We start from the raw sequence: 26,803 nt of genomic DNA on the forward strand, positions 1-26,803 counted from the left end.
CTTGTCTTGCGTTGATCTGAAAACTGCTTCATTTTTGTTCCTTGATTACCAAAGGCAAATGTCTCCTTCGGTGTCTTGGATTACTTAATTGCCTTTTCCGTCAGATGGAACTAGTGCTCTCTAGGAGAGCGGATCTTATCTCTGCTGCGGTCATCAAACTGTCCGGCGTAACGGGTAGCGGGCGTTTGGGTATCCTCAGTGAGGATTTCGGCTTCTCGGGAACGCGTTCACGTACACCTGTGGTACGTTCGGACAAATGTCACAGACGTGAGGGTGTTTACTTGGCGGTGCTCCTTGTATCCTGAGAAATTTCAATTTAGATAAAACATGTGCTAAAATACGGTGTCGGATTGAACTTTACGAGCAGGCGTTTTACCACGGTGCGTACTCGGCATTCTGATAGGAATTTGTAAAAGAAGCATATTTTGTCTTGGAAAATGAGTTTGAGTTGATATTCCACCAGTTGCTGGTGTGTCGTGTGTTAATAACATCCGAGTGACTAGTCTCGTAAGCTGGAATTATTAATTAGCAGTTGTTCTGAGAACCCGTTGGAACTTTAGGTAACACAAGCAGCATATACAAAAAGTAAAGCAACAACCCCCCATCCCGAAAAACAACAGCTTCCCCTCAAATCCTGTTTGTGCCAAGGGTTATAGGCCTCAAAGTGGCAATTCTTTTTTTGCTTTCTTTTTTTTTTTCTTTCCCCTGCTGGGAGAAGAACTGACTTTAGCATGATGAAAAAAGCTTCCACATGTCATCTGCGCTGCCCACAATAAACGGTTGATTAATAATGATACCCTGGTCCTAAATGATGGCCTCCTTCTGCTGCGTGCCCGGCTAATTTCCCTGGTTTGGGAGGATTTCAAGCTTTGTGTCTCGGCTTTGTCCTGTCCAGCGATGAGCAGAGCGGGCATGTGCCACCGAACTTCTGGGAAACTCTGGGAGAGCGGGAGGAGGATGTTAATCTATCGGACCAGACACTGGGAAGAGAAGCATCTCCTGGTGTGGGCTTGGAGAAGATGACGTGGGGTTCCTCTGCTCAGGAATCCTCGGGACAGTGATCCTGAGGTTTTGGGGCTGGGAGGCAGGGGGATGCAGGAAGGGAAGCGCCTTTTCTTCATGGGACTCTTTGGGATTTAGGAATGATGCCATCCGGAGGGTTTCATAGCGTTGCTCATCAAGAAAGGCGAAGTAATTTCTGGCGTGAAAGTTGTTTGGGTAGAATGTTTCCTGTTGTAAAATGAAAGTGTAGTCACTTGCACAGTGGTGGGCTCTGGCCCGGGACCCCCACCCTGAGCTCCCTGGTGGGCTGGGAAGCCCCTGCCCGGGGCTGCGGGATGGCACTTGGCGTTTTTTTTCTGCTGGCCTTTATAGCTGGGAAATGTGGGATAGGAGCAAGCGAGCAGAACGGCTCTTCTAGAGCGTGTGGGATGAGAAATCTGTGGTTTGTCTGTGGGAACGACTTGTAAGAAACCGGGCTGGGGATCTTGAGTTTTCAATTTTTCCAGCTCTACCACGTATTTGTTTCCACCCCCCTTCCCCTTCGGAGCCTGTAGCGGTGGTTGATGATGCGCTGGCTTTCCCGGTGTCCTGGGACTTAAAGGAAACTGCTTCAGAGAAAGGGCTTCCCTCCCGGCTTGGATAGACGGGCATTTCTCGCGGCACATGAGCAAACGATGTCCCCTGTAACGGGAGATGTCTTTGGATCGCATTAAACATTGACATCTTGGATAACCTCCCCATAGGTGCGCTGACATCCCTGGGTTTCTCCTAAAAGTTCGGTGAAAACAGTATAAAAATCATATATTAATTAAAAAAAAAATGCTTTCCAGCCTGTTGCCTACAGTAGCTACTTTTTGTTGACTTGCATCTCAACTTCATCAGCGAGGCATGCAAAAAGTTGTTGGAAATGTGGGGTTTTTAAGCTAAATTGGCACCGAAGGGCTCTGCCCTGCCGCTGAGCTGTGCTCTCTTGGGATTGGGAATTGAGACCCGGCTCCTGTTGGCATGTCGCGGGGATTTTCCTTGCTCAGCCTCGTAAAGTTAGGAGCCCTCGGATGGCTCGCGAGGTGTTGTACGGGCTAGATCCTTCCAACAGAAAGCAGAGGGGCACATCTTCTTTTTCTGGGGTAGGGTTTGCCTCCCGGGGAGTGATTTTAGACCTTGGCTGTTTGAGGAAAAAAAGGAGGAAAATTGTGCCGGTTGAATTTTTGTTGTGGAGATCAGGTTAATTCTGTTGAGGACGCGGAAGGTTTTGCTGGCTTACCTTTTCAAGTCATCTGCAGTGAACCAGGGTTCATTTGCCTGATTCATTTAAAAAAATAATAATAAATATCTCCTGTTTTCTGAAATGCCACCTCCTTGATGCTCGGGTTTGAGGTGACCACTGCTTCCCGGCAGGGTGTGTGTTGGGTACAGGACAGCAAACCTCAGCTCTGACTCCCACCTGGAGCTTCCCCTTGCCCTTATCCCCAGCGATTTACTGGGAAACATGGGACAAACCCCAGGATTGTCCCACCGTACTTTGTTCCTTGGTGGAACAGGTTAGCAAGGTTTGCCTACCTGCCTTTTACGAAGCACAGATGAAATGTTCTGTCAGTCCTTATTTACAGTCTGGGCTAGGGGAGGGCTCCTGCATACCGTGTCTCTTGTAATCACCGTGTCGGTTGCCAGACAGAAATGTCAGTTCTGGAAGGTTGTATGTTTGACTTTTGGGCCTTTTTTCTTTTTTTTTTGGTCTAGGATACTTACAGGTTTCCTAAAACTGTCCAGTTTAATTGTGTTTACCTGCTACAGCTTCTCTTTCTTGAAGCGGCTGCTCAACCAGCAGGCAGAACCTCTTCCCTGGTCTTAAATAATGCTACAAAACGGGGTTAGGGGAAGCGTGAGAATTAAATATTCTGTTATATAGCTGTGGTTTACTGTTCTCAGAAGCTTGGTATGTTCATATACTTTTTTTTTCTTCCCCCTCCTGTAGTTTTATGTGAGAACACTGGGCAGCGAATGCTACGTTACAGGAGTATTACACGAGATGCTATTAAGGGTCTTACACGAAGACCGTATTAAAAACCCCAGCAGCTTTCCTTCGGAGAGAAACGAATGTCTAAAATTAGGGTAAATAGTGCAGCTGTTCCTTTTATCTGTTACCTCCTGTGCGACTTTTCCACCATTTTTCTTCCTCCCTTTTTCAAAGGAACGCCACCAATTGGAAATCCGGTTTTTACTCAACGAATCTGAATCTGTGATCTCGGTAATTAAAATATTAGAGGAGAAAGATGCCCTTTCCAGTTTTTACTCCGTGCATTCGAAATTCTTTGTCTCGTCAGTTTGATTTCTTTTTTTTTTTTTTTTTTTTTTTTTGAATTGCAACTCCTGTGTGATGGATTGCTCTGGGGAAAAGCTCATCAGCATGCCATTGCCCAATTCCTGCCAAGAATGTTGGAAACTCTCAAGTAGCAGCAGTAGCAAAGCAGAAACCGGAGGCTGGGAAGTGTAGTTGCGGGAGGGGGGGCGGAATGGAAAAGATAAGTTTGTCAGTGTTTAGCTGTGCTGTTACGGCTACTGGCTTTTTCTTCTGGAAGGGTCACTAAACTATTGGCAAGGATGCAAAATATTACCTCCCCTTTTGTTCTGGTGGGGGGGAAAAAAAGGAAGGAAACTTTTTTTTCCTGGGAGAACATGTTTTCGAAAGCCCCGCAGAACTTTTCTGTGCCGATTTCGAGAAGCTTGACATTTAATTTATCTGGAGGTTATGCATGTGCGGTGGTAAAACTATACTGGATGTCTGCTAGCCAAAGCCATAAATCTCCAGCTAGAATGACAGGTGGGATTGGAGGAAAACAGCAGTTTTCTTTGGCACGCCGGACCAAATCCGACACGCGTCCTGCCCGGGTCCCTGCCGCCCGCTCCCGGGAGCTGGTGCCTTTTTGTGTTTTGCTGTAGGGGCTGGAAAAGCAGCGAAGTTGGTCACCTGGAGAGCGGCCGTGTGTGTGTTCTGTGGGCTCGGGAAGACCATGCTGTGTTTATAAATCAATTCCTGTGAAGTTCCCATCATAAATTTAACGTCATCTTCGCTGTCTTGAGCATACACTTATCGCTCTTAGGGCTGAGATTCTGCCGAAGCCAGGTGTCGGGGCAGCTTTGCCCTGGCAGCCAGAGGGGGAACGCGAGGTCTGAAGCTCTTGCAACGACTTTTTCGGCGGAATCAGCTGGGCTGCTGATGTGGGAACTTGCCAAGGTGAGAGGCACTAGGGCGGGGAGCGGAATGTAGGTCTTCGGAGTCATCCCGCGCCGTAAGCATGCGACCATCTTCCCTCCCTAGCATGTGGCTTTAGCTGATTATATTAAGACCCTTTTAATGGAGTTCGGCGCACCCAAGCCTGCCCTTGGAGGCTCGTAGAAGGAAAGCAGCAGGGCTGGAACGGGAGGAGCTGCTTCTCTCAGGACTGAGCTCATGTACATATTTCCCCAGTTCCTGTAGTGTCTTGATCGGATGATAATATCTATTAACATATGGATGAGGGAGGGGTTCCCACTTCTGTGCACCTGCACTCCCAGGGTTGTAACTCAGAGCTCAGGCGTGCAACTCGAGCGTTTCTGAGGTTTTTTGGACTGCATCGAGAAGAGCAGGTTTTCCTCGAGGATTTCCAGGTTTGCCATGCTGTTCTTCCCCGAGTATTTCTGAGTTCGAAGTGACAGCTCAGTAAGTATTTGCACAATGCAGGCACGAGCTTTACTAGTGAAATGTAAAGGATGCTACATAACAACAGGTGAACTTCATAAAAGCTACTTCAGGTTTCTTAGCAGATAATTTTTTGCTTTGGATGCTGGGAGTGAAATGGTAACTGTAGCTAGCATCTAATTTCTAGTCTTACGTTCTCTTATTTTTGGGGGAGATAAAAGGGCCGGAAGTGGGTAGGAGCAAATAAAGAAGGGGGTCGGTTCATTCTGTAAATACTGATGGTAAAGTAATTTCTTTATGGGAGGGTGAGAGAGTGGAGATATAGTGTATGTGTTAATTCCTGTGAAATTCCCGTGAAAAATCAGTTTGTGTAAATAACTCTGAAAAAGCTGCTGCTCCATTACAGTTATTGGCATTTCACGCGATAACCAGCATGTCATTATTTCCTTAAGTTAGCTATAGTAATTGAAACTCTTTCAAGGACAAATGCAATTGCTACTAACTTTTTCTTTCCCTCCCCCCCCACCCCCCCTTTTTTTTTTCTTTTTTTTTTTTTTTCTTAAAAAAAACTTGAGTAACTTCTTTCTCCTGGGTAATTCATGCTATGCCCCAGCTGTCCCAAAAAGCTGTAAGTTGGACATGGGGAGCAGTTTTTAGAGGAGCTGGGGGGGACCGCGGAGCAGACCCCTGCTGCGAGCTCACCCTGTGTTCTGCGGGTGCGTTTGGCTGCGCGATGAGCCAGAGGGGACCGGAGGATGCTGTCCAGTTTTCGGTGAGATGTGATGAGGATGTCCTGGCTGTGGCCGGGAGGAGAGAGCGTTTCGGTGGTCAGTGTTGGGCTGCGGTCTCGGGTAGCCGTGATTTGTCATCTGGAGAGATTTTGTGGCTCTTTCAAAGAGAAAGGCTTTTTTTTTCGAAGAGAAATTATTGACGTTTGGAGGACTCCGGAATTTCCCTCCCAGGGAGAATTAGTGGGTTAAACAAGTACTTTCCCTCCTTCCGCTCACTTTTGAGATTTCATTCAGGTTTGACTAAGAGAAACCCTGAAAGTTACCGTTTCCCTTCTGATGTCAGCGCCGCTCTGGCAGCCTACCTGTGGATAACGGCATGGGAATGCCTTAAACCCCGCGCTCCGGCTCCTGATGCTGCCGTGGGAGACCCCCAGGGTGGGAGACCCCCGCTGCCCCGACCTGGTGGGTGTTCGGTGCCAAACGCAGCCAGCCCACCCTGTGGCAGTGGGTTTGTGTTTCCTTGGCACAGTCAGTGCCCGGAGCGGGGATTTCAGCACCACAGTTCAGCCTGGGAAGCAGGCGGCACGGAAGGGGAAGGGGCACCTGCGCTGGAAATGGCCATTCTGGTTTGGGCTCACGGCACCGAATCTGCTGGGTTTGGTGAGGAGGACCTGTGCTGTGCCTGTGCTGCCTGCGGAACCTTGCTGCCGGTTCGTTGCCTGCGTTGTCCCAGTATGGGATGGTATTTTCCTTGCTGGATGGGGGGCTGGGTCTGGTTGGAGCGGTGCTGCTCCCGGGCAGGATCCACTGCCCCTGCGGACAGGAGCGTGGTGCAGCCGCCTCGGTCTCTTGCGGTGCTTTGCTACCCCTAGCATGGGATGTCAGGAGGAATACTCCCAACTCGGATCATCCTAGCTGAGTGTCTCTTGTTGCCCCAGTCCCTCTAGGTGTAGTGAGTGGAGGCAAAAGTGTAGGGTAACGTGCTTCTACACCGGTGGCTCTGCCCAGCCCCAGATTCCTTGAGACCAACTTGCTGGTTCAATGGCAAAATCTCTCCCTTTGCTTCCAGGTGACCGTGCTCACGGGGATTGCGTCGGAGGGACCGGGCTGTCCCGCTTTGCCACCTGAACTTCTCCCCGGGTCCCGGCGCTGGCCGTACTCCCATGGGATCCTTCCTGTGGGCTTGTTGGGAGTTGCGCACTTTATAACAGCCCGGTGATGGATTTAAAGTCCAAGTGACTGTAGGACTATGCACCCTGTACACATTTAGGAGAATCTGGTATTCATTAACTGGATGTAAATAATTAAACCAGTGCCAGACTAGGGGTGTCTTCCCTTAGACATACTCCCTGGGACGTGGTTCGAAGAAAAGTTCTTACCTCTGTGCGAAAAGATGGGTTGAAATGGTGGAAGTGGTGGGATTAATTAAAACTTGATTATTTTATCCTCCCCCCCCCCCAGTTAAACATCTCTGACTTTCGAGGCGGTATGGCTGATCAAGGGAAAGGTTTCCCATTCAAGGCCAGTTTGAGTGTGATCATGTGTTCCCAGAAACTGGTGTTTTGTGCTGCGGCTGCATGTGTCGGTGGTCTGAGGGCTGCTGGAGAGCTGTCCTTGGGGCTGGTGTAGCTGGGTGGGAAGGGGGATATTTTCTTATTAAAAACAAAATAATAAAATAAAGAAACCTGCACTCATGTGCTTACTATTGCATGTGGGGCTTGTAATTGCAGTGCTTGGATCCCCGAAAAGGATTCGGGGCAGCTGCCGTAGACAGCAGATCGGACCATTTTTATTTTTTTAATTGCGAGCAGATCGTTGGGCAGTATTGTGATAGGAAGCGTTTAGGTATCAAAGTATCTCCTGGTCTCTCAGTTTATTGTGATAGGAGCAGTTCTCTGCGCCTCAGGAGCCTTTCCCTGCCTCCGCACCCCGCAGCTGGGTGCATGGGGAAGCTCTGCTGTGGGTGCCCCAAACCGAGGTTAATGCTGTAACGGCTGGATCGTGCTGTCTCTCTGGGCACGGGGTTACACACGGAACAGTTTTCCTTGGTTTTACAAAAAATCATTTTGCCAGAAATGTCGTTTCTGGCTGCCTGGGGGCAGGACGCAGCTCTCCTGGAACAGGCACGTTAGCAGGGACGGGACTCCTGGGTGATGGTGCTCATCCCGGGTGGATGAGGGTGCACGGCAGGAAAATGGTATAAAAAGTGCTCGTACTCGGCTCTTGCTCTGGAGGAGAAGCAAAATACCTGACTGTCTGCTCGTGAGTGCGCAGAACAGACCTTTCCCAAATGATCCCACCTGTCTGTACCTTACTGGTATTTCTAAAGTGCCTTCTCTGGCCTCGCTGCCCGGCTCACGAGGCATGACCGCGTTGCAAAAGCTTGTTTCCATGTTAATTGTGATTGATTACCTTGCAATCTAGGACAAGATTTCCTTTGAAAAGCTATATGCTGATTTGGTGTCAGGAATTAAAATCAGATGAAGTGATTAGTGTTCTGTGAAATATCCCAGAGCAATCCAGTGCTCCTCAGCTTTCAGCTGGGTTTTGGCCCTTAACCCTTGCCTCCCCTCTCAGCAGCAAGGTGCTAAATCTGCTGCCCGCATGCTCAGGCGAGTAACTCATTAAGTGTATTCTATCAGGAGATCGTGGTATAATTTGCTGCTGAGCCTCGGCGTGTAGATTTACTGGCTTTAATGATGATGCAGCGCGTGTCGAGAGTGCACCGTGTCGAGGCGGCGGCGATGCTCGCGCTGAGTGGCGAGCGTGCGTTAAGGTTGGCTTTAAATCTGATCGCTCTGTAAATGGCAATAAACTGTTTGGAGTTGTCACTGCTGTCAAGGTACAGTCATGTCTCATCTTCCTTTTCTCATATGAGTTGTCTTACGGTTTCTTGTTATACCTGTTCCTGAAACCAGTGAAGACTTTGCAGCGTTGGCTGTTCCTCCTCCCCCCATGGCATTGGCACAGTTATGAATTTTTGTCTCTTCTCACCAGCTGCCAGCACGCACTCCTTTTAACTTGCTAAGCAGCTCCCCGCGTTGTTCATTTTGCTTTAAAAGAAAGCTGGATTATTATTATTTTTTTCTTCTGGATTGTAGATGAAATAAAAGCCCAAGGACAGAAGCAAGCGTGGGGCGGTGGACCCAGGCTTCAAATAATCACTCTGACCAAGGGCTGGTGGGCTTTTTTTTAAAAAAAATAATAATGACCTTGTGTCACGGTGGGGCTGGGATTTGTCTTGGGCTTGCCAAGTGTAACAAACCTGAATCACGACAGCGTTGACTTGACGAAGGCTCTAGTAGTGTCTTCGCTGCTGTCTGGGAGCTGGCTTGGCTGCAGCTCGGAGTCTTGATGCCCACATTGTCTTTTCATCTCCCCCAGCCTCCTCGCCTCTTCCCAATGCAGGCATGACAGCAGCGCTGCTCGCTGGATGCAAATAGATCATTTGGGTATAAATACTGGAGATCGGTTGTTGCTTGCTATGAAGTTACAGAGTGCATCCGTGGTAAATGCAGATGGTAACTTGTCATTACTGCAATTTTAAATATTTTTGGTTCTGTGGAATCGAAGTGGAGTCTTGAAGGCTGAATTTTAAGGCTAAAATAAGAGAAGGCTCAATAAAATCCACAAAAATAGCACCCAAATTTGTCAGCTGCTGAAATGAGAAGGGGAATAACTTTTCTCCTTTCTATTAGCAAAACAAAACTGCGTTACCTTGTTCCGTGTTACATGTGGGTGCTGTGGCGGGGCCGGGAGGGACGGGGCTGATGCCGGTGCGACACAAAACGTGCGGTGAAGGGCAGCACTGCCCATGACTGTGGCATCTGTGGTCATTACCCCGGGCTGGGGCAGTTGCTAATTGCCGTTGGGCAGTTGCTAATTACCATTGTGCCACTTGGTCTGTGTTTTACCCTGTGGCAAAGTGGAGGTGATGTCCACCACCGAACTGTGAGTTTGGATTCAAGGTCTGGGTGATGGAGCATGGGGTTTTGTGCTCACTTAACAGAGATCACCTATTTCTTCCATGGATTCATTCCAAACCGGGGATTTCTTGGGTGATTTTGATCTCTACATTGCGCTATACACGCTTGTAAGTAAACCCAGTTATTCTGCAGGAGCAAGGGAGAGCCTGCGTATGCTGAGCCGTGGCTTGGAGGAGCTGCAGGTCCCGACACGCAGCCCTTACCGAGGCGGGGAGCCGGAGCTCCGGCTGGGATGTGGTGCCTCGGACAGCTGTGCCTCTCCCTACACCAAGCAGGGCTGTGTCCTCCTCCGCCTTGGCGTTGTGTGGTAGGAGGGACAGGCCCACGGGGTCCTGTGGCGTTTGAGAGCCCCGACCTGGTGCTGAGGTGCTTCTCAGGTCTGCCCTTGCCAGCCTGCCGTGGTTGGACGTCACGGGAATTTGCCTGTCTCGTCGGCTCTGTTCAGCCGCCGTTTATTCTGGTGTAAAATGAGACGAATTTGCAAAGCGATGAGATATTCAAATACAGGTTGAGCTTTCAGACAGGCACAAGTGGGTAGAAACCTGCAATGCTGCATTTTACGGATGAAGAACTAGCAAGAATTTGTTGTTAGGAAGCTGGGAGGCTTGGCTGGAGGTGCCGTACCGGCTCCTGCGTGTGTGCTGGGAGCCATGGGATCTCTGTGCGGAAAGGGCTCCCGGTGGCTCGATGGAAGTCACGGTGTCCTGGGGGGTGTCCTGGGAGGTGAGCCTCTTGGACCAAGTCTTCCTTCAGGCCTAAAGTTTTGGAAGACATCCACCGTGTTCAAAAGACGTCTGTCTGTGAGTTTGGTTCAAAGGAGATGTGGGCTATGGAGAATTGGCTGGATGGCCAAAGTTTGCTGTGGGTTGCAGCTGTCTGTGCATCCTTGTGGGGCTCCTGGAGCCCGGTCGGGTTCTCAGTGGTGCTTAGGGCAAGTATCTTGCGTCTTACTAGCGACGGGGAGCAGCTGCTCTCTCACTGATCGAAATCGGATCACTTAAGTCATGGTGACACTTGGTGTAATTTTGCGCTTCCATCCCAGCCCTTCCTCCTCTTGCCTTTTTTATGGCTCGCTCTTGGCCAGGTCCCGTTTCTGTGGTACAGCGGGAGCTTGCTGTGCTCCTTCTAGCGCATAAGCAGGCGCTGCAATGAGACACTTCTCTGTCTTGTTGTTGATTTGCCTCCGGTTTGTTAGAGCCGACGTAGGAGGCTGGCTAAACTTAAAGCCTGATTTAATATTCAGGAAGGAAGTTCCTTTCCCTCTTAAAAGGAACGCCACCTCATCATGACTATCCCGTGTTCCTCGGGATCATCTCCCATGTTGCTGAGACGTGGTTTTCTTTACATCTTGGTGCTGCTTGGATTTTGGGAGGAGTCAACTGGCAAATCTGGGGGCGAGGTGGTTGAACGGTGTGAGGCGAGCGGAGGTCTGAGAGCGTGGGGATAGCTAGTTACCTAATTATTTAGGTGGAAGGAAATTTTATTTTTGTCCTTAAATAAAAGTTTGAATTACTGGGGGTGTTAGAGATCACACTGCCCGTTTAAATAGCAAACTGTGCAACATGGCTCCAACTACCTGTGAAACGTCTGAAAAATTCACTGGTCTCCAGCTATCGTAAAAGATTCATAATCCTTAGTTAATTTTGACTGTGTTTAATTCAGTAAATAGCGTTTGTTGGAATCTCCTGCCGTGTTAAAATAACCCTGTAAGTAGTTGTCGGCTCCTGCTTCCCCATCACGGTCTGTTTGGTGAAGAAGGAACTGGTGGCCCAGCCGAGTCCCCCTGGGTTGGCAGACAGGGACAACACGTGCCGTGCCGTGCTGTCCAGCGTCGTCCAGCCGTGCTGTGCCATGTGCTGTGCCCTCCCCGCTGGCCGGAGCCCTGCAGGGGTGTTCAGTTAGGGTGTCTAAAAGAATGTGGCTATTCGGTCACATCGTCGGTGTCATGCTAGCGGGAGAGGGAGATGGATCCTCTGGTTGCTGCCTGACTTCACGGTGGTGGGGGATCGCTTGTGCCGTGGCCGCAAGGATGCGGTGGGAGCGGTGCCTGCGAGGGACCCACCGTCGTGGCACTCACGCAGCTGGGGAGGATGAGGGGCTGCAGGCACGGTTCAGCCTGCCCCCCACTTTGCCCACAAAGAAAGTGGGGTTTTCCCCCTCTCCCAGGTCAGCCCACCTCAGCATTTACAGCCCTCTGGGTCCTTTTGTACTACAGCTTTCCACAAGTCCCCAAAAATGCCCTGTTAATGTGAGCGTGCATCTGCCTCGGATAGATCCCGAAGATGGCAGAAACCCGGTTGCGTGTCATCTTTAGATATGATAGCGGCTGAAATGCTGGATCGAGGGTCCTGAGAGATGCCTAAATAACGCGGTGTGATAAGCAGCGTGGCCATGTGTCAGAGGCAGCGAGACTGAAGGAAGGAGCTGAAATCCAGAGCCTCGATAAGCTGGATTTGTTGAATTTGCTAAGGAGGGCTTAAAGTCAGGCTAGGAAGGAAAGATGAGATCCGCAGACGCATCTTGTTTAAAACACAGGCAGGCTTGGCACCCCCCTGCCCTCCACCTCTTAAAAAATTATCAAACCCCCCACCATCACCCCCCCACACGCTGCTTGCCCTGGGGCACGAGCGCTGCCCCGCTTCGGGTTATTTCCAGTGGGGTCTCGTGTCGCTGCCCCCCCGGGTCTCCTGCCTCTGGTTGACTTCTGTCGGGAGTGAAGGGTTTCGTGATGACACGTTCCGTGAGCGAGAGGCTGGTCAGTTTTAATCAATCTGAAGAGCGTTAGTAAGAGTGGTGCTTGGGGAAGTCCTCCGAGATGTGTGGACTGGCCTCTTGCTGAGAAATGTTAATCGGGTAATTAGTGAGTTGTGTTGAGCCGGGGGAGCTTCACGGTGTGGCTGCTTGGAGAAGACTTATTCATCTTTTTTCCATGGGTAAAACTGAGTATCCTGGATTTACAGAAAATCCCCCCCAAAGGAGCTGATGTAATAAAAGTATGATCAAGGAAAGGAGCAACGTTGAACGGGGCTGATTTGAAAGTTTGCAGGAGCTTCACGTAGTTAGAAGCAGGTGAGCAAAGTCATTTTGAAAATGTCCTGTTTGCCTTTCGCGTGTGGCCGTGGTACCATCGGCTTCTTCCGCGGCCCATTGTCAGCTGGAGATTAGAGGAATAGAAAGTGTCTTCAGTCAAACTTTGACCTACTGGAAAAAGTCAGAAGACAAACCAGGCTCCCTGTAGTTGCAGAACCGAAACCATTGGGCAGAGGTCAGTTATCTGAACAGTTCAACAACCGGTAATTAAATCTGCATTGGCCATTGATAACGAGTTGATACATCACCTCTTTGTTATACGTTCAAATCTAAGTTAGGTTCTAGGATTTGGGGGGGGAGTTTTATTTTTCCATATCTTACATAAAAATAAGATTTGTCCTGCAGGTTTCCAAAGGGTGAGTGTTTGTCGCCTTGAAACTCATCCTGTACTATATTCCAAAAAACAGTTTTTTGGTTTGGTACCCCAAGCTTATGGGTGTGAGTCAGAGCAACCCAGCCTGCTTCCTTACGGGAGTGCTTCCTCATGGGAGTGCATGTTTCCCAAAGCGATGGGTCCTGCCCTGGAGGGGGAGCAAGGAAAGCGGCTGGTGGGTGCTGAGCAGTGCTGGCGCAGCCTCGGCACGTTGTCCTGCTTATGCTGGGGAACTGGGGGAAGTTGGTGGATTTCTCAAGTTTAAAAAAGGGAGGGGGGGAAGAAAAGAGGGAAGTGCATGTTTCTGGGATGGCTTTCTCTGTAAAACACGCTCGTCGTTTATACTGACCTGGTGAGGCACTCGGTACCCTTCGGTGTGGTGGTTACCGAGGGGTTTTCTAGGTGTCTCGTCTTTTGGGGGCATCTTCATCTGCTACAGGAGGATCTTTATTTTTCTCTTAACTTTCAATTTTCTCTCGGCCTTTTCCATCTCTCCTTAAAAGCAGACCACCGTGGAGGAGGCAGTGAGGTATGACCCGGTGCGCTGCCCTGCGCAGGCTATAAAAGGCAGCGAGTTCAGGCTGGGATATTGACCTTAGCGCAGCCGGTTGCACCTTAAATAGATCAGATGAAAGTGCCCCTCACTGGGAGCCGAATCACGTTTGCTCGCAAACGAGGATGGTGGTTAGTTTGTGCTCGTTCCTCAGCCCGAGCTCTCCAGGCTGGTGGAGCTGGAGCCGCCTGCGAGGGGCTGTGGAGGACGCAGGTGGGCACGGGGTGCATGGGCGGCTGGCTGAGAGTGAGGATGCTGGAGCATCTTGCGCTGCCCGTAGGACATGGCTATAGTCCTCGGGGTCCCCTGCGCCCCATTAGCTGTCTAAACTTGTGGTAGCGGTGCCATGGGTGGTCGCATGTCACAAGGCAGCGGCTCCCGCTCGTGTCCGTCCCTTGGTTGGTGTGTGCCGTCGCAGCCTGGCTGGCTGCTGGCTCTGCAAGGCTTGGGGCTGGCTAGGGGCCATCTCCTGCGTTTCACACTTGTTCACCAGGACCTTCAGGTGCAGGTACCGTCCCACCTAACGTAGCTGAGCACTGGTGAGCGTGCAGAGTGTTGGGTCTGCCTTGATCCAGGTGCCGGTGCCTCGATGCTGCAGGCTCATGGTGCCCTTTGAACTTGAAAATATGGCAGAGGTTTTGTTTAGGGGGAGGGCTTGGAGGTGGGAGGTCAAAGCCCTCATCCCTGGAGGCAGTGTGGATGCTTGTGTGTTAAGGGTGTTGGGACCTCCAAGACCTGACCCAGCGCTGCTGTCTCTTGGTAGCTCCAGACGCTGTGGAACGTACTAGAAACGACAAAGGTCAGTGCAGCCTCTCCACTTCAATTAGGGTTGCTTTTTATAAATATTAATGCTAAGCTGATAAAACCCCTTGGCGACCTTGCGATCAAGACAGTATTTTTCCAGAGTTTTTTCTGGAGTGATTTCCCACCTGCCGTGACTCTTGGTTGGTCTTCCTCCGCGGGGTGGAAGGCACTGGAAGGTGGGCAGGGGGTTTGAGCCCAGGTCTTTCCTGTGAGCCACTGTAGGTGTTGCCAGCCTGTTGGAGTGGTGCTGCCGTTGCGGATCTTCTGCTTGATACCACTTGTTGATGTTGATAGAAACGGCACGGAAGGGTTGGGGCAGCACAGGGTCATTTGATTCTCTTGCCTGGTTTCAATGATGAAGATGACCGTGATCCCAGCTGGCTGATTCCCAGGGAAGATGAGTCCCCTTTCCCAGCATTGTCCACCACTAACATCGTTTTTACGGCCAGCGTGGCAATCCGCGGTGGCTTTACCGGCCGCAGAGACTGCTTGGCATTGCCTTTGGGTAGTGAGGGGCTGGAGACCCAAGGGAATAGCGTGCCCTTCCCCCGAGACCCTTCACCCCAGTGAGATCCCGTCCGGATCCAGTCTGGGGGAGGTGAGCAGTTTGTTTGGGATGGCCCTAACCAGCGCTGGCGCTGGGCAGCATCTTCTCCGCTCGGCCACTCGCAGCTCTCCGCGCTTCGGTGGTCCCTGGCCAGCGGTGATGCCGGGGGGAGCGTCTGCCACTGGTGGGAGCCCCGGGGGTCCGGCCGGGCTCCCCTTTGTACCGGTGCTCGGCAGCCAGACAATGGCTCGTGCTGGCGGGGCCATGTGGCGTGTGACGTGCGCGGGGCCGTGGCTGCCGGGGTCCTTGCCCATCTGTTCCCGGCTCGTTCTGGGTTATCCGGCACGGGTCCAAGTCCTCGCAGGCAGCCAGCTCCCTGGCCAGAGCCGAGGAGCACTAACCTTCCTGGCCAGAGCCGGGGTGGCTTTGCTTTTATGCAGATTAGCCATGTGCTTCCCACTTCCAAGGCTTCCACAGGAAAAGACGTTTCCTGTGTTTGGCTCTCGGTGGGCGGCTCCAGCGTGGCGTTACCGGCCTCGGCCGCGGCGAACGGGCTTGGGAGAGGGATTACGGCGTGTGGCCCCCCCTTCCCCTTCCACCTCCACCGCTACGTCACCACAACACAACCACACGCGCTCGTACTGGTGGTGTCATTCATTCGGTGCCAAGATTGCTTTAAAAAATTCCCTTGGCCCCAGTTCAAACAGGAGTACAGCTGGGATGTGTTAGATTTTAGGCAGTCTGCCCTCAATTTGAGATGAGTTATAAATAGCAGTGCCGACTTCCTTAACTACCACTCTCCGAGGTAAAATGCAGGTTAATTACTGTGGGAATCAATTAGGGCTTCTCTCGGTTAAACAGCCAGTAATGCTTTTTATTATTTTTTATCACAAAAAATGGGCAACAAATCTGCTCCGGAAGACTTCAAATCCAAGGTGAGAGCTCAGGGCTCTTTTAAATTATTTTTTGGCCTCTCTATTTTTTTTTTTTTGGGCAGCTGAGGAAGCCGGTTGTGGCCAATACCCACGTTTGCCAATAGTTGAATGACGCTGATTTGAAACTGGAGAGCTCGGTAAATGACTCTCCTTTCTTTTGCTGGCATAATAAAATACAAATATGCAATAAGGTAATCGGGGAAAGTCAGAATTGCATTTTTCTGTACAGCTGTGCAGGGTTTGGCTCTTGCTTCCAAAGTGGGATTTGCCTCTTCCCTTTACCCGTTTTCCTGCTGGGAACATTAAGTCCCCTCCGATTTAACCAAACTGTTCTTTCAAGGGTCCAAATTCTGCTTCTGCTGGACAAAATCTGAAAACAATTGTTTTGAGTCCTCTCATCTGCTTAGAAGCTTTTTTTTTTTTTTAACCCTTTTCTCCCCCCCCCTTTTTTTTTTTTTTTTTTTTTTTTAAACTCTGGTGGTTTTTTTGAAGACAAGCTAGTTTTCACAGCGCCGTCTCGTTTCAGGGGTCTGCCATCCTTTGCATCACACACGCTGACGTGGAGAGCTTTTGAACTTGGCAATTTAAGCTCGCTTTGGGCTTGCTGTTACAAGCTCTTAGTCTAGAAATACCTTAAATTTTCTCGAAAGCTCAGCAGTTTCTGTGGAGCGCCGGCTTACGGTCGACACGCTGTACCAAACAACTTTGCTTTTGCAAGTTTGCCTGGTGGCAGGGCTGTGTTTTGCCGAGTTTTGGTGCTTTGCGGTGTTATAAACCAGCAGAGGCGGCGATGGGAGAATGGAGGCAATTTCTGTGAATGCAAGGAGGCGTAAGCAGGGAGTCTGGACTTCAGTGATCAAGGAGCAACACTTTCTCTCAATTATGTCTCTCTGTGGCAGGGCCTTTGCTTTTGAAGTGTAATCACAGTAATCTACTCCTGTGGTTTCCTATTGAAAGGATTTCCCATGTATCAGTCCACAGAAGAATCTCCAGCCTTTTGCAGCCGCAGTTTGGTATTTCCTTATTTATCCTGAAGTGTTCTTGCAGGCAAATAGGCATCGCTGCCTCTTGCCTTGCCCATCCCGGGTACTGCGGGCGTGCGAGGGAGCCGTGCGACACCTCCAGCCCCCCAAAGCCTTTGCCTGAGCTCCTGGACCGACCTGTGCATCCCTCTGTTTCAGCATGGACTGCTCTTTCCTTGAGGCACGTGTAGTTCAACGACCTAAAAGGGTTGAGGTGGCAGATTCAAGTAGACTTTCCGATGGTAGGTGCCTTGAGCCAGGGCAACGCCGCCAAGACAGGAGCAAAAAGCCCCGTCAGCAAAAGAAATGTGTCTTTTAATGGGAGATTTTTGAAGGAAGAAGCCACGTGCTGCTGCATCTGAGATGACACGGCAGCCCTGGGGAGCGCAAATTAGCCCGTTGGTTTGCAACGCGTCAGGAGCGCGTGTACGGAAGAGTTTCTTCATTAGAGATTAATTGGCGTTTACATTTCTTCTGTTTATAGGATTTTATCTGTAAGGCTGTAATTTAGAGGGATGCTCTTCATGTTTGTTTTTAGCATCCTCTGTGTGCTAGGGCCTCATGGAAGAGCGGCAGTTCGGCGCAGTTTAGAAGCACATTGTGCACTCCTACGCCGAGCAGTCAAGGTGACAACTTGGTCGCATCCTGGAAATATCTTTGGGTTTTGTGTTTCGGCGTTTTTTTCTTCTCCCCCCCCCCCCCCCCCCCTTTTTTTTTTTTCCTATGGCTGCGTAAACAGTTCCAAATGTTTCTTCAAGTGTTTGTAACAGTCGTCATGCTTCCTGGAGGAGTCATGGAAAAGTGGATCTTCACCTTGTTTCTATCCTTCCTGAAGATATGGTTAGCTTTGTGGGTGACCACAGCCAAGAAAATCTGTGCAGAGGAGGCAGCATGTGGTGTGTGTGTATTATAAAAAAATACTAAAAATTAATAAAAAAAAAATAATAATCCCTGAAGAGGAATATATTTGAGAAGCTGCCCTTGCTAGCGGGCTGCAGAGGTGAGGTGACAACTGGGAGGAAGCAAGAAACAAATGGAAAAGATGCTGAAATATTTAATTGGTGACCCCAAAGTTGCCCTTGGTCAGGTAGAGGGAAGGGAGGGTGTTGGTTTGACTTCTCAAAAGCCGGGGGCTGGGAAGCTCCTGGTGGCACCAGGTTTTTACATACCAAAGAAGATAATTCAGGGAGGGAAAAGATGTCAGTAATCTGGGGTGATACCCACCAGGCAAGGCTCAGGAAGCATCAGGGACAATTGCTCGGAAGATGTAAACACGATTTGCATCCCTTAGGGTGTATGGATGCTCCACATGGGTGCTCCCATTCAGGAGGGAAGCCACTGCAGCTCAGAAGATTCCAAGTAGAGCTATCAAAGACCCCTTTTCTTTCTTTCTTTTCCCTGTCTCCCCCCAAATAGAAGCTCTTTGTCAGAGCATGGTACAAAACCCACGTGGGTGCGTGGGGTCCGGGGTCTCCGGCTTCCTTGGCTGAGGTCACGCAGCCTCTCTCCACCTTACTCCTCCTCCTCAACATGAAACGTGGCTTTTCTGGAGCTGTTTTAGCATCAGTACGGACAAAACCAGAAACATCCCGCACAGCTGAGCACGGCAAAGCATCCAAAATCTGCCTCGACGGAGAGGATCGTGCCGGTGCCACACAGGTGGTGGTCGGTGACCAGCTTCCATGGGATGCAGGCACAGCATCTGTGGGGTGTCCGGGGCTGCGGTGCCGGCAGGACTTGGACCCGGTTCATCACCGATTTGTGCCATATCGCTGCGGATCTGCCTAAGGGGGGCCCCATCCCAGTGGCGTGGGTACCCCCCCTACCAGAACGGGGGGCTTGTCCTGCGGTGGCCATGGCTGGGCTCCCAGTGCCCCCCAGTGCCATTAGCCCCCTACGTGGCGGCGCTTGGCGCGGGCTGGGCGCTGTGCGTGCTGGCAGCGCGGAGCAGACAGCTGGTCAAACAAATGGTTTCGGGGTCTGTGTGTTGGGGCTTCAAGCTGTGCTGGCTTGTTGGGGTAGGATTTTCTGAAGTGTAGCATACTGCACCAACTTTTTCCTTTTTTTTTTATATATATATATATATATATATATATATATATAACTTATTTATTTATTTCCTAGCAGGGTGGATTTTGCAAATGTAACTGCGATCCTCTTCTGGTCTGGGGGATTCTTCCAGCTGGCTCTGTGCAGTATTTGCTTGTGCCGACCTGTAGTGCCACTCCTCAAGCACCTGATCTCAGCCAGAGAGGGTGGATCTGTACAAATACCACCCTAGGGCTAGTTGCAGGAAGGGATGGTGTAATAGAGAGTCCATTGTCATGGTGATCTGGTGGAAAACATCTAATTGGTATTAGTTAGGTCATCAGGAGATCAGCGAACAATTCTTATTCAGTCCGAGTGATGGAGATTAAAGACTGCGCCTGGGATTCATTTGGAGGTCACTACACCAAACCAGTTCTTGCTTTAGTGTGGGAGCAGGACTGCCGAGGTGGAAAGGTTGTGTTTTGAGCTTTAGAGCTTTTTCAGGAAATTTTATGGACTGTTCTTATGTCTTGGCTCTGGGCAGGGGTAGCGCAGACTGGGAAGTCCTAGGAAAGTTGCATTTATTCACTCGTCTCATCGTGTCTGCTCTAAAACTCAGGGATACAACTTTCAAGGCTGACAAATATTATTTTTTTCTGTGCATCTGAAGAAATTTGATTTAGAAACCTTTATTCTACAAAAGACAGCAGACACAAAGCACGTTAAAAAAAAAAAGGCAGAAATGGAACTTCAGTCTTGAACGCAGTGAATGGCAGCAGCACTGCCCAGGATTACTACATCAGTATTAATTAATTTAAATGTGTAAGTGTAAATCAACAGCCTGTAGTGGTTTGGGAGACCTTGCTGTATGTGAAAGCAGCTTTTCTTGTGAATATTTCAATTTTCAGCCTAAACGTACCCTGTTGTGGAATATCTAGACATTAAACTAGAACCTACTATGGGGAAAAGCTACTTAACACTGATAATTCATCGTTCTTAATGATCCTTCCTCTGCTTCTTTCCTGTCCCCTGGCCACGGGAGATATGTCAGCACAAAGTGATGGCTTCTCCTTGGGTTACTTCTTTGTGGGATGTCTGTAGGTTTGGAAGGGCAGCAGGAATCCTGCTGTAATTCAGAAGGGATTTAGCACCTGAGGAGAGACGGGCGAGTTTCTGCCTCTCTGCTCCAACCGTTTAAAGTTTTCTTCTGGGGTTTTTGGGAAGCTGCGAACGATTCCTTGTCCGTAGCTGGATGTACATCATGTGTCGCAACTTGCTTTGCAGCCTTCGAGCCCGATGGATCAGATGGGGAAGATGAGGCCACAGCCATACGGAGGCAACAACCCATACACACAGCAACAGGGACCTCAGGCGGGACCGCAGCAAGGACACGGCTACCCAGGACAGCCCTATGGGCCACAGACTCCCCAGAGATATCCCATGGGAATGCAAAGCAGGACGCAAAGTACAATGGGCAGCATCTCATATGCACAGCAGGTAGAGCACCCAAGCTTCTGTGGTCTCTGTTGGCAGCGGGGCAGGCAGAAGAGCAGCCGAGCGCGGTGCCTCCAGCAGAGATCTCCTTCAGCCAGGTGGGATCGGTTGCTTGGGTAAAACGGCCTTTAGGCACCTGGATCTGTGTGCGATCCATGGACGAGGACCTGGGGATTCCTTGCTTCCAAGAGAGGCGGAGCAGTGAATCAAACAAGGGAAAAATAAGTAGCCAGGGGAGCAGGGTGCCCTTTCCACTGTGTTCTGTTAAAGACGCAGCTGGTTTTTACAGAAGAAATGACTTGGGGTCAGTTTTGGCTCATTACATGATCCAAGTGGCTCCTGCTGGACTGTTTGCAGGGGTCAAAAGGCTGCCTTTGGTTTCGGTGGGTTTTTTTGTGGGTTTTTTTTTTTTTGTTTGGCTTTTTGTTTTTTTTTTTTTCTTGAGCAAGCAGTCTTTCCTTTCAATGTTACTGTCGTTGAATGGTGGTCAGATAGGGATCCCTGAAAACCTAGTTATGGTGCCTATTAAAATTTTGTTACTGCCTAACACTAATAATACTAATATAATAATAATGATATGTAATAATGTCATACACAAGTGACTTGCTGTTGTCTGGGATGTATCCAGTACATTCCCAGTACACTGCTCTGCACAGGTCCCTGATATTTTACTGGGTTTTTTACCTCCTTGAGCATAACCTTAACTTTGTGTGTGTATGTAAAAGACCTTCATAACTGGTAGAACTCTGTCTTCTTCTGCAGATGCCTCCTTACGGACAGCAGGGCCCCAGCGCGTATGGGCAGCAAAGCCAGACTCCCTACTACAACCAGCAGAGCCCCCATCCGCAGCAGCAGCAGCCTCCATACTCTCAGCAGCCTCCATCCCAGACCCCTCACGCTCAGCCTTCTTATCAGCAGCAACAACAGCCGCAGTCTCAGCCTCCGCAGCTTCAGGCGTCGCAGCCCGCGTACTCGCAGCAGCAGTCCCAGCCGCCCCATCAGCAGTCCCCCACTCCCTACCCCCCGCAGCAGCCCACAGCCCAGCAGCACCAACAGAGCCAGCCGCCCTACTCGCAGCAGCAGGCACAGTCGCCCTACCAGCAGCAGCAGCAGACGCAGCAGGCTGCTTCCTCGGCTCTTTCTCAGCAGTCATCCTCATACCCCCCGTCGCAGCCGCCGCAGCAGCAGTCTGCGTACTCCCAGCAGCGCTTCCCCCCGCCTCAGGTAGGCTGTCTCCAGCTTGCTCTCCTTCTGTAAGGGGTTTGTAAAGAAATCGGGGTGAGTCCCGTCCTTTGTGCCTTAAAGTCGGTTGAACTACGTGTCAGCAAGCCAGAGCGATGGCGGTAACGCATGTGCTGCCTGCTCTGCTGTGTCTAGATCTGTATCTCTTACGGAGAGGTGTTACGGTGGTAATAGGCTCAGCCGTGCTAACGCTGGTGTTGAGTAAATGCTGCTGGTGAGCAACACCAGGCTGGAGGGTTCTGTAAGGGGATGATTTCTCACGCCATGCTCTGCAGAAGTTCTCCAGGTGGTCCCCAGAGCTCCCTGCTTCCGCACGACAGCGGAACACGGCGCAGCAGCAGATAGGTGGTGGTGGAAGAGTTGACTCTTAGGTATAAATTAGGGAGGAGAAATAAAGCAGCAGGTGGATGGAATTGAAGGTAAAATCATGAAGCAAACTTTTTTTTTGGATAATTTGTTTTCCTCAAGGTGTAGTGTTTTAATAGTTGTCTGAAAAGCTGGCTGGGACCTTTCAGCAAACCTTGCAACGCATTTGAAAAGTTGCAGGTTTTGATTGACTTGCCTGGTTTGTGTAGCGAAGCGCTCAGAGCTACCCCGAGATGTTAGAGAAGATCAAGAAGCCAAGTGGGCCGTCTCCCAGGACAGTCCCTGTTCTTCAGGAGCTGTAATAAGGGAAAGCCAGAGAATTACTGTGTTGTCACGGTTTAGGCTGCTGCTCCCAGCACTCTGTAGCAGCCCAGTGGTGTTTGTCGTCCTGCCGAGCAGTAGGCGTTGCTGGCTTGAGCTCTTTGCTGTCTTGTTGCCTGTTTTGGGCAAATGTCACCGAGGGTCCGTCATTCTTTTACATGAGAACATACCCGAGTGATTCCAGCAGAGGCTTTATTTTATTCCCATTTGTGGGTTTTTTGGTGTTTCTTGATGTTGCAGGAGTTATCTCAAGACTCGTTTGGGTCCCAGGCATCATCTGCTCCCTCAATGGCTTCCAGTAAAGGGCAAGAAGATATGAACCTGAACCTTCAGTCCAGACCTTCCAGCCTGCCGGTGAGTGGTGAGCTGATCTGGAAGTGAATGGGGCGAGGGCAATCAGGAGCACAGCAGGATAAATTAGCACTGGTAGTATTCCACATGGAAATGGGAATGATGGAGGCTGCCTGTGCTTTTTACGAAGTCATTAGCTTCTGGCTTCCCACTGGAGATTAAATGTAATTTACAAAAGTAATGGATTTGAGAGTAAAGTTTAACCCTAAATACTCTGGTCTGCACATTCTAGCTAAAAGATATTTTTTTTTTTTTGAGCTTTTTGTTTGCGGTGCCTGAAGTACTTGGCTGCTGTTAGAGCAGACCTTGACCTTTAGGGGAAAGAGTCTCATTTTTATTCTATTTTCCTGTTCCTTCAGCCCACTGTCGTGCTGGTGGTTAGCAGGCAGGCAGCGTGGTTCCCTTTCTGTGTCACTGGATCCTTATGCTGCTGATTTAAGCTTCTTTGGGCCAATCTGACTGAACAGTTGGTGAAAAAGACAAGTTTATTAGTACCTGGAGTGAGGAAGATCAGTCGGAGGTGGCTCCTGCCTTGATAGATGGAGAATTATATTTTCTTTTGCATTCTAAACCTGCTTGCTGGCTGTACAGCACGCAGCTGGGTGTGAGAAGGGTGCCTGATGCTCCGGTGGATTTTGGACCAGAGTAGTTTAACTTTGGCTTCGTCGAGAAAATGGAGAAGGGTTAAAAGTTTAGATTGGTTTGCACAAGTTGGTCAGTGCCTCTTGACTCGGAGGAAGAGTTTTGAGCTGCCCAGTTCTGATTTTGCTGGTTCCTTGCTCTGTAACCAGTAGGAAGTGAGGGAGCCTGTATTTTTTTTTATTCGACTGTTACTTTTCGAAGCTGCAGTTGCATCGGTCAGGGGGGAGCGAGCTGTGTGTGTAGCAAAGTTATTTTTACTCTCAGCAATGAGAATGGCTTTGTTGTGAGCCCTTTGAAATAATTCATTTGGGTTGTGGGTACAAGTTGTCACCCAAAATACAAAGTGATTCTAGTTCTGACCACCTAATGGGAGTAGTTGTGGGTTGTTTCTTCTTTCTTTCTTTTCTTTTTTTTTTTCTTCTCCTTTTGGACCCTGATTACAAAGATTTAATTTGTTCTGAGGCCTGGGGAAAAAAAAAATCCTTTTTTAAATAGCGTGTTTCTTTCCACTCTGCCTCTCCACAAGTTCTTCCATGTTGACCCATCTTCTGGTGAAGAAGGTAGGAAAAGTGAAGCCACTGAAGTAATTGAAGAAATGGCTCTAGCTGGGAACGGTGGGCAGTCCTGTCCAGTAGCATTGTTGATGGAGCCTTCCCGAATCCTGCCAGTCAGCACCCTCTGACTCGGGTTATGGGCATTAGTTGCTCTCCTCAGAAGCATCTCCTTGGCACTATGTGGGAGTTTGTTTTATACCTCCTAGTTCAGTGTGTTTGGCCCCTTTCAAGTTTTCCCTTTTCCCCAGTAGCTATTAAAAAAAAAAAAAAAAAGATAATCCATCTCTGCCCTAACGAGTGATGGCATCTAGGAACGAGGGAGTTTGATCCAGGTGAAAAGTTTTAAATGTCTGTTGGTATGTCCGTCGGTTTCTGGTCAGGTGCTTTGGAGGTTGGCTGAGGAGAAATCCAGGCTGCAAAAAAAGTGTCCCAGCTTTTAGCATTGCCTAGCTATAAAGCTGGCTTCTGTTTCCAAAAGACTGTATAGTCATCTTGTTTTCCTGATTTTATCACCAGATAATTTGCATTTAAGAAATCAAGCAGTCTTTAGCTTACTCAAGCCCAGGGGATTCTCAGCTCTTCCCTTCCTTCGTAGGCAAAAATTACAAAAAGAAGCCCCCCCTGCAGAAACTCACCCTTGGTCTGGTAGGTGACACTCCTTGTTGTCTTGTTAGGGTCTCGTAGGACGAGAGCAGCACCACTGTGCCTGAACCGAGAGATGCCCAGGCAGTGATGCTGTGGGACGGTTTAGAGGGAGGACCCCTGAGGTGTGTGGAAGCCCACTTTTTGTTCTAGAGATCAATCTCTTGCCCGCAGTTTGGCCTGGGGATGCTTAGAAACAGAAGAGCTACGTGGAAGGGTGCCATCAATTTCTTTTTATCTTCCTTATATTGCTCAGTCTGTCTGTTTTTATCCTGCTCGGGAGGATTCAGAGATCCCTGTTTTGCCATGATGTATGACTTACAGAAGTGTAGTTAGTTTGTGGGTTTTTAATTTTTTTGTGGAGTTCCGAGCCCTCCTGCAAGCCTGGGGGGGCACTGTGGAATAGCTCGCTGGGTATCTCAGAACCGGGGCAAATCGTGCCGTGCATCATCTTTAATTAAACACAGATCAGCTCCAGCAAGAAAAGGTGGTTGTGGCGTTTTAAAATTACTGTAAAGTGTTAAATTTCTGTACCCAGTGCCTGTACGAGTCTTTGGCCTTTACCCATGAATATTGTACGTTAACGTTAATGCTGGAGTCCTGAGCAGTGAAGGGGGAATGTTTCCTTCGGCTGATCCCGTTGCCTTTGCCGGCGCTGGTGGTCTCCTAGACAGTGACATTGTCAAGTTGTTCAGCTCTTGTGGCTGTGCTAGGTAGGATCTGCCGGAAAAAATGTCACGCTGATCCTTCTGGATGGGGGCCTTCAGGATATCTGCCTGATAATTATTTTTGCGTCACTAACTAAACTTTTTCCTGACGATGTTCCCGTACGGAGACTTTTAGCAGCAGAAGAGCCAAATGACGGATTTCTCTGAGGCTTTGTCTGCTCATCTGTAAGTAGCAAAATGTCTGCTCTCCCATTTCTGCTCGTGTTGGAGCTGCTCTCGCTGAAGTGTTCCTGGTTTGTTGTTCCCATTCTGAAGGGTGTACTGGCTGTATTTTGGGGGACGGTACCGCTAACCTGAGCTCGCTGATGCCTTTTTCAAAGAGAAGCTCATCCAGGCGAGTGTCCGGGCTGGTGCTCTTTCCCTGGAGCAGGCAAGGTGGAAGAATTTATCGGAAGAATTTGCTGCTTCCCTAGGGAATCGCTGTCAGGATTGCAGCGAAACTAAACTTAGATTGCTATTGTGTATGGGAGAAGTGAAGTGCAGTCTTTTGTGTCTGGGTGTAATAGAGGAACGGTAATCCTTGGTAGGAATCTGTTTCTCCCAGGAGATTCCCTAGTCTCCTCTCCTTCGCAAAAAAAATTCTTCCTGGCCAGCCGTATCCAGTTTATTCGGTGTCTTTACCTTTTGAGGCTCAGCTTCTGAGTCTGTAGGGGTTAGATATTTCCAGCTATTAATTACCTTCTGCTTAGCCATGGAAGGCGCTGGTAGCAAGTGTAGGGGAAGCGAATTGGGTGCTGGGACGTCCGTTTGGGTTTGGATTGCAAATCGGATCTGCTGCAAAGCTTTGTGGAGTTGTTGTGTTTGTGAGGAGGAATTTTGGATCTTGCTATGGAATGTGCAACAGGTTGTTATCTTGCCCCCAGTCTGTCGTGTGGGCTGCCTTGCAGGAGTTGAGTGCAAGTTCCTGATGTCTTTGAGACGCATGAGGTGTAGAGCATGGAGGCAGCAGTTGCCACGCCAGGCTGTGCATTCCTTCCCACCGACAGAAGTTGGGATCCGTGGTGTTAGGACTTCCAGGCAGTTGATAAAGCAAAACGGATTCGATACCAAGATCTACTGGCTTGTGTTGGCTTTTCAGTGGACCTTTTGGGATAGCTTCAGTGAAGTTTTCCTATCTGTGGAAAGCAAAACGTTTGTGCGAGGCACTGTTTGCAGCAGTGCTTCCTTAGGAAAGGTTCTGCGAGGGGTGGGACTCCTGGCTGAGCCAGGAGGATGGATCCTGGTGAGGTTTTGGAGGTTCTAAAATAGCAAGGTCTGAGCTCTCGTTGCAGAGTAACGAAGCAGAGCTGGGGCAGCTTGGACAGAAGTTTCAGAATTCCCGGCTCACAATATCCTTGGTTTGTTTGGGTCAGTGCATAGCCTGAGGGAGAAAACCCATCCGTCTTCTGTTCCGGGCAACTTATTTTTGTCTTGATATGGAGTGGGAATCCTGTTAATCTCAGTATTTTGTGCTATTGGAAAACTGTTTTGCTTATGCAGCTGCGTGTTGCTTTGGTTCGTCTCTGTGACTTTACATCTGAAAAGCGTCTTGTCAATGGCAGAAAGGAACATAACCACGTGAAAACAAATTCCTGATCCACGTTCAAGTTTTGAATGTGCGTTGTGGTCTTGGGTCTTTGCAGCATGGATTCAGCAAAACTCGGTTTTGTGGGGAGGGGAGAGGGATGAGGCTGTGGAGTTTGGGCTTGTGCAGGAAGAACCCTTCTGTGAGCA

At 49.6% G+C, this 26,803-nt stretch overlaps 1 protein-coding gene across 4 annotated transcripts in view; it reads left to right on the forward strand.

The window, feature by feature from the left end:
• Nucleotides 1-26,803, forward strand: part of ARID1A (AT-rich interaction domain 1A) — an 83,202-nt gene that overhangs the window by 25,359 nt on the left and 31,040 nt on the right. For 3 of the 4 annotated variants that reach the window (XM_040585692.1, XM_040585691.1, XM_040585689.1), the window contains 3 exons: nucleotides 20,035-20,247; nucleotides 21,007-21,468; nucleotides 22,414-22,527. In XM_040585692.1, the coding sequence (XP_040441626.1) occupies nucleotides 20,047-20,247; nucleotides 21,007-21,468; nucleotides 22,414-22,527 (777 nt within the window). In that variant the 5' untranslated portion in view covers nucleotides 20,035-20,046. The remainder of the gene's footprint in view (nucleotides 1-20,034; nucleotides 20,248-21,006; nucleotides 21,469-22,413; nucleotides 22,528-26,803) is intronic. The other variant, XM_040585690.1, reaches the window with a different exon arrangement.

The sequence above is a fragment of the Falco naumanni genome, chromosome 3, assembly GCF_017639655.2.
Source record: "Falco naumanni isolate bFalNau1 chromosome 3, bFalNau1.pat, whole genome shotgun sequence".
NCBI classification, from domain to species: domain Eukaryota; kingdom Metazoa; phylum Chordata; class Aves; order Falconiformes; family Falconidae; genus Falco; species Falco naumanni.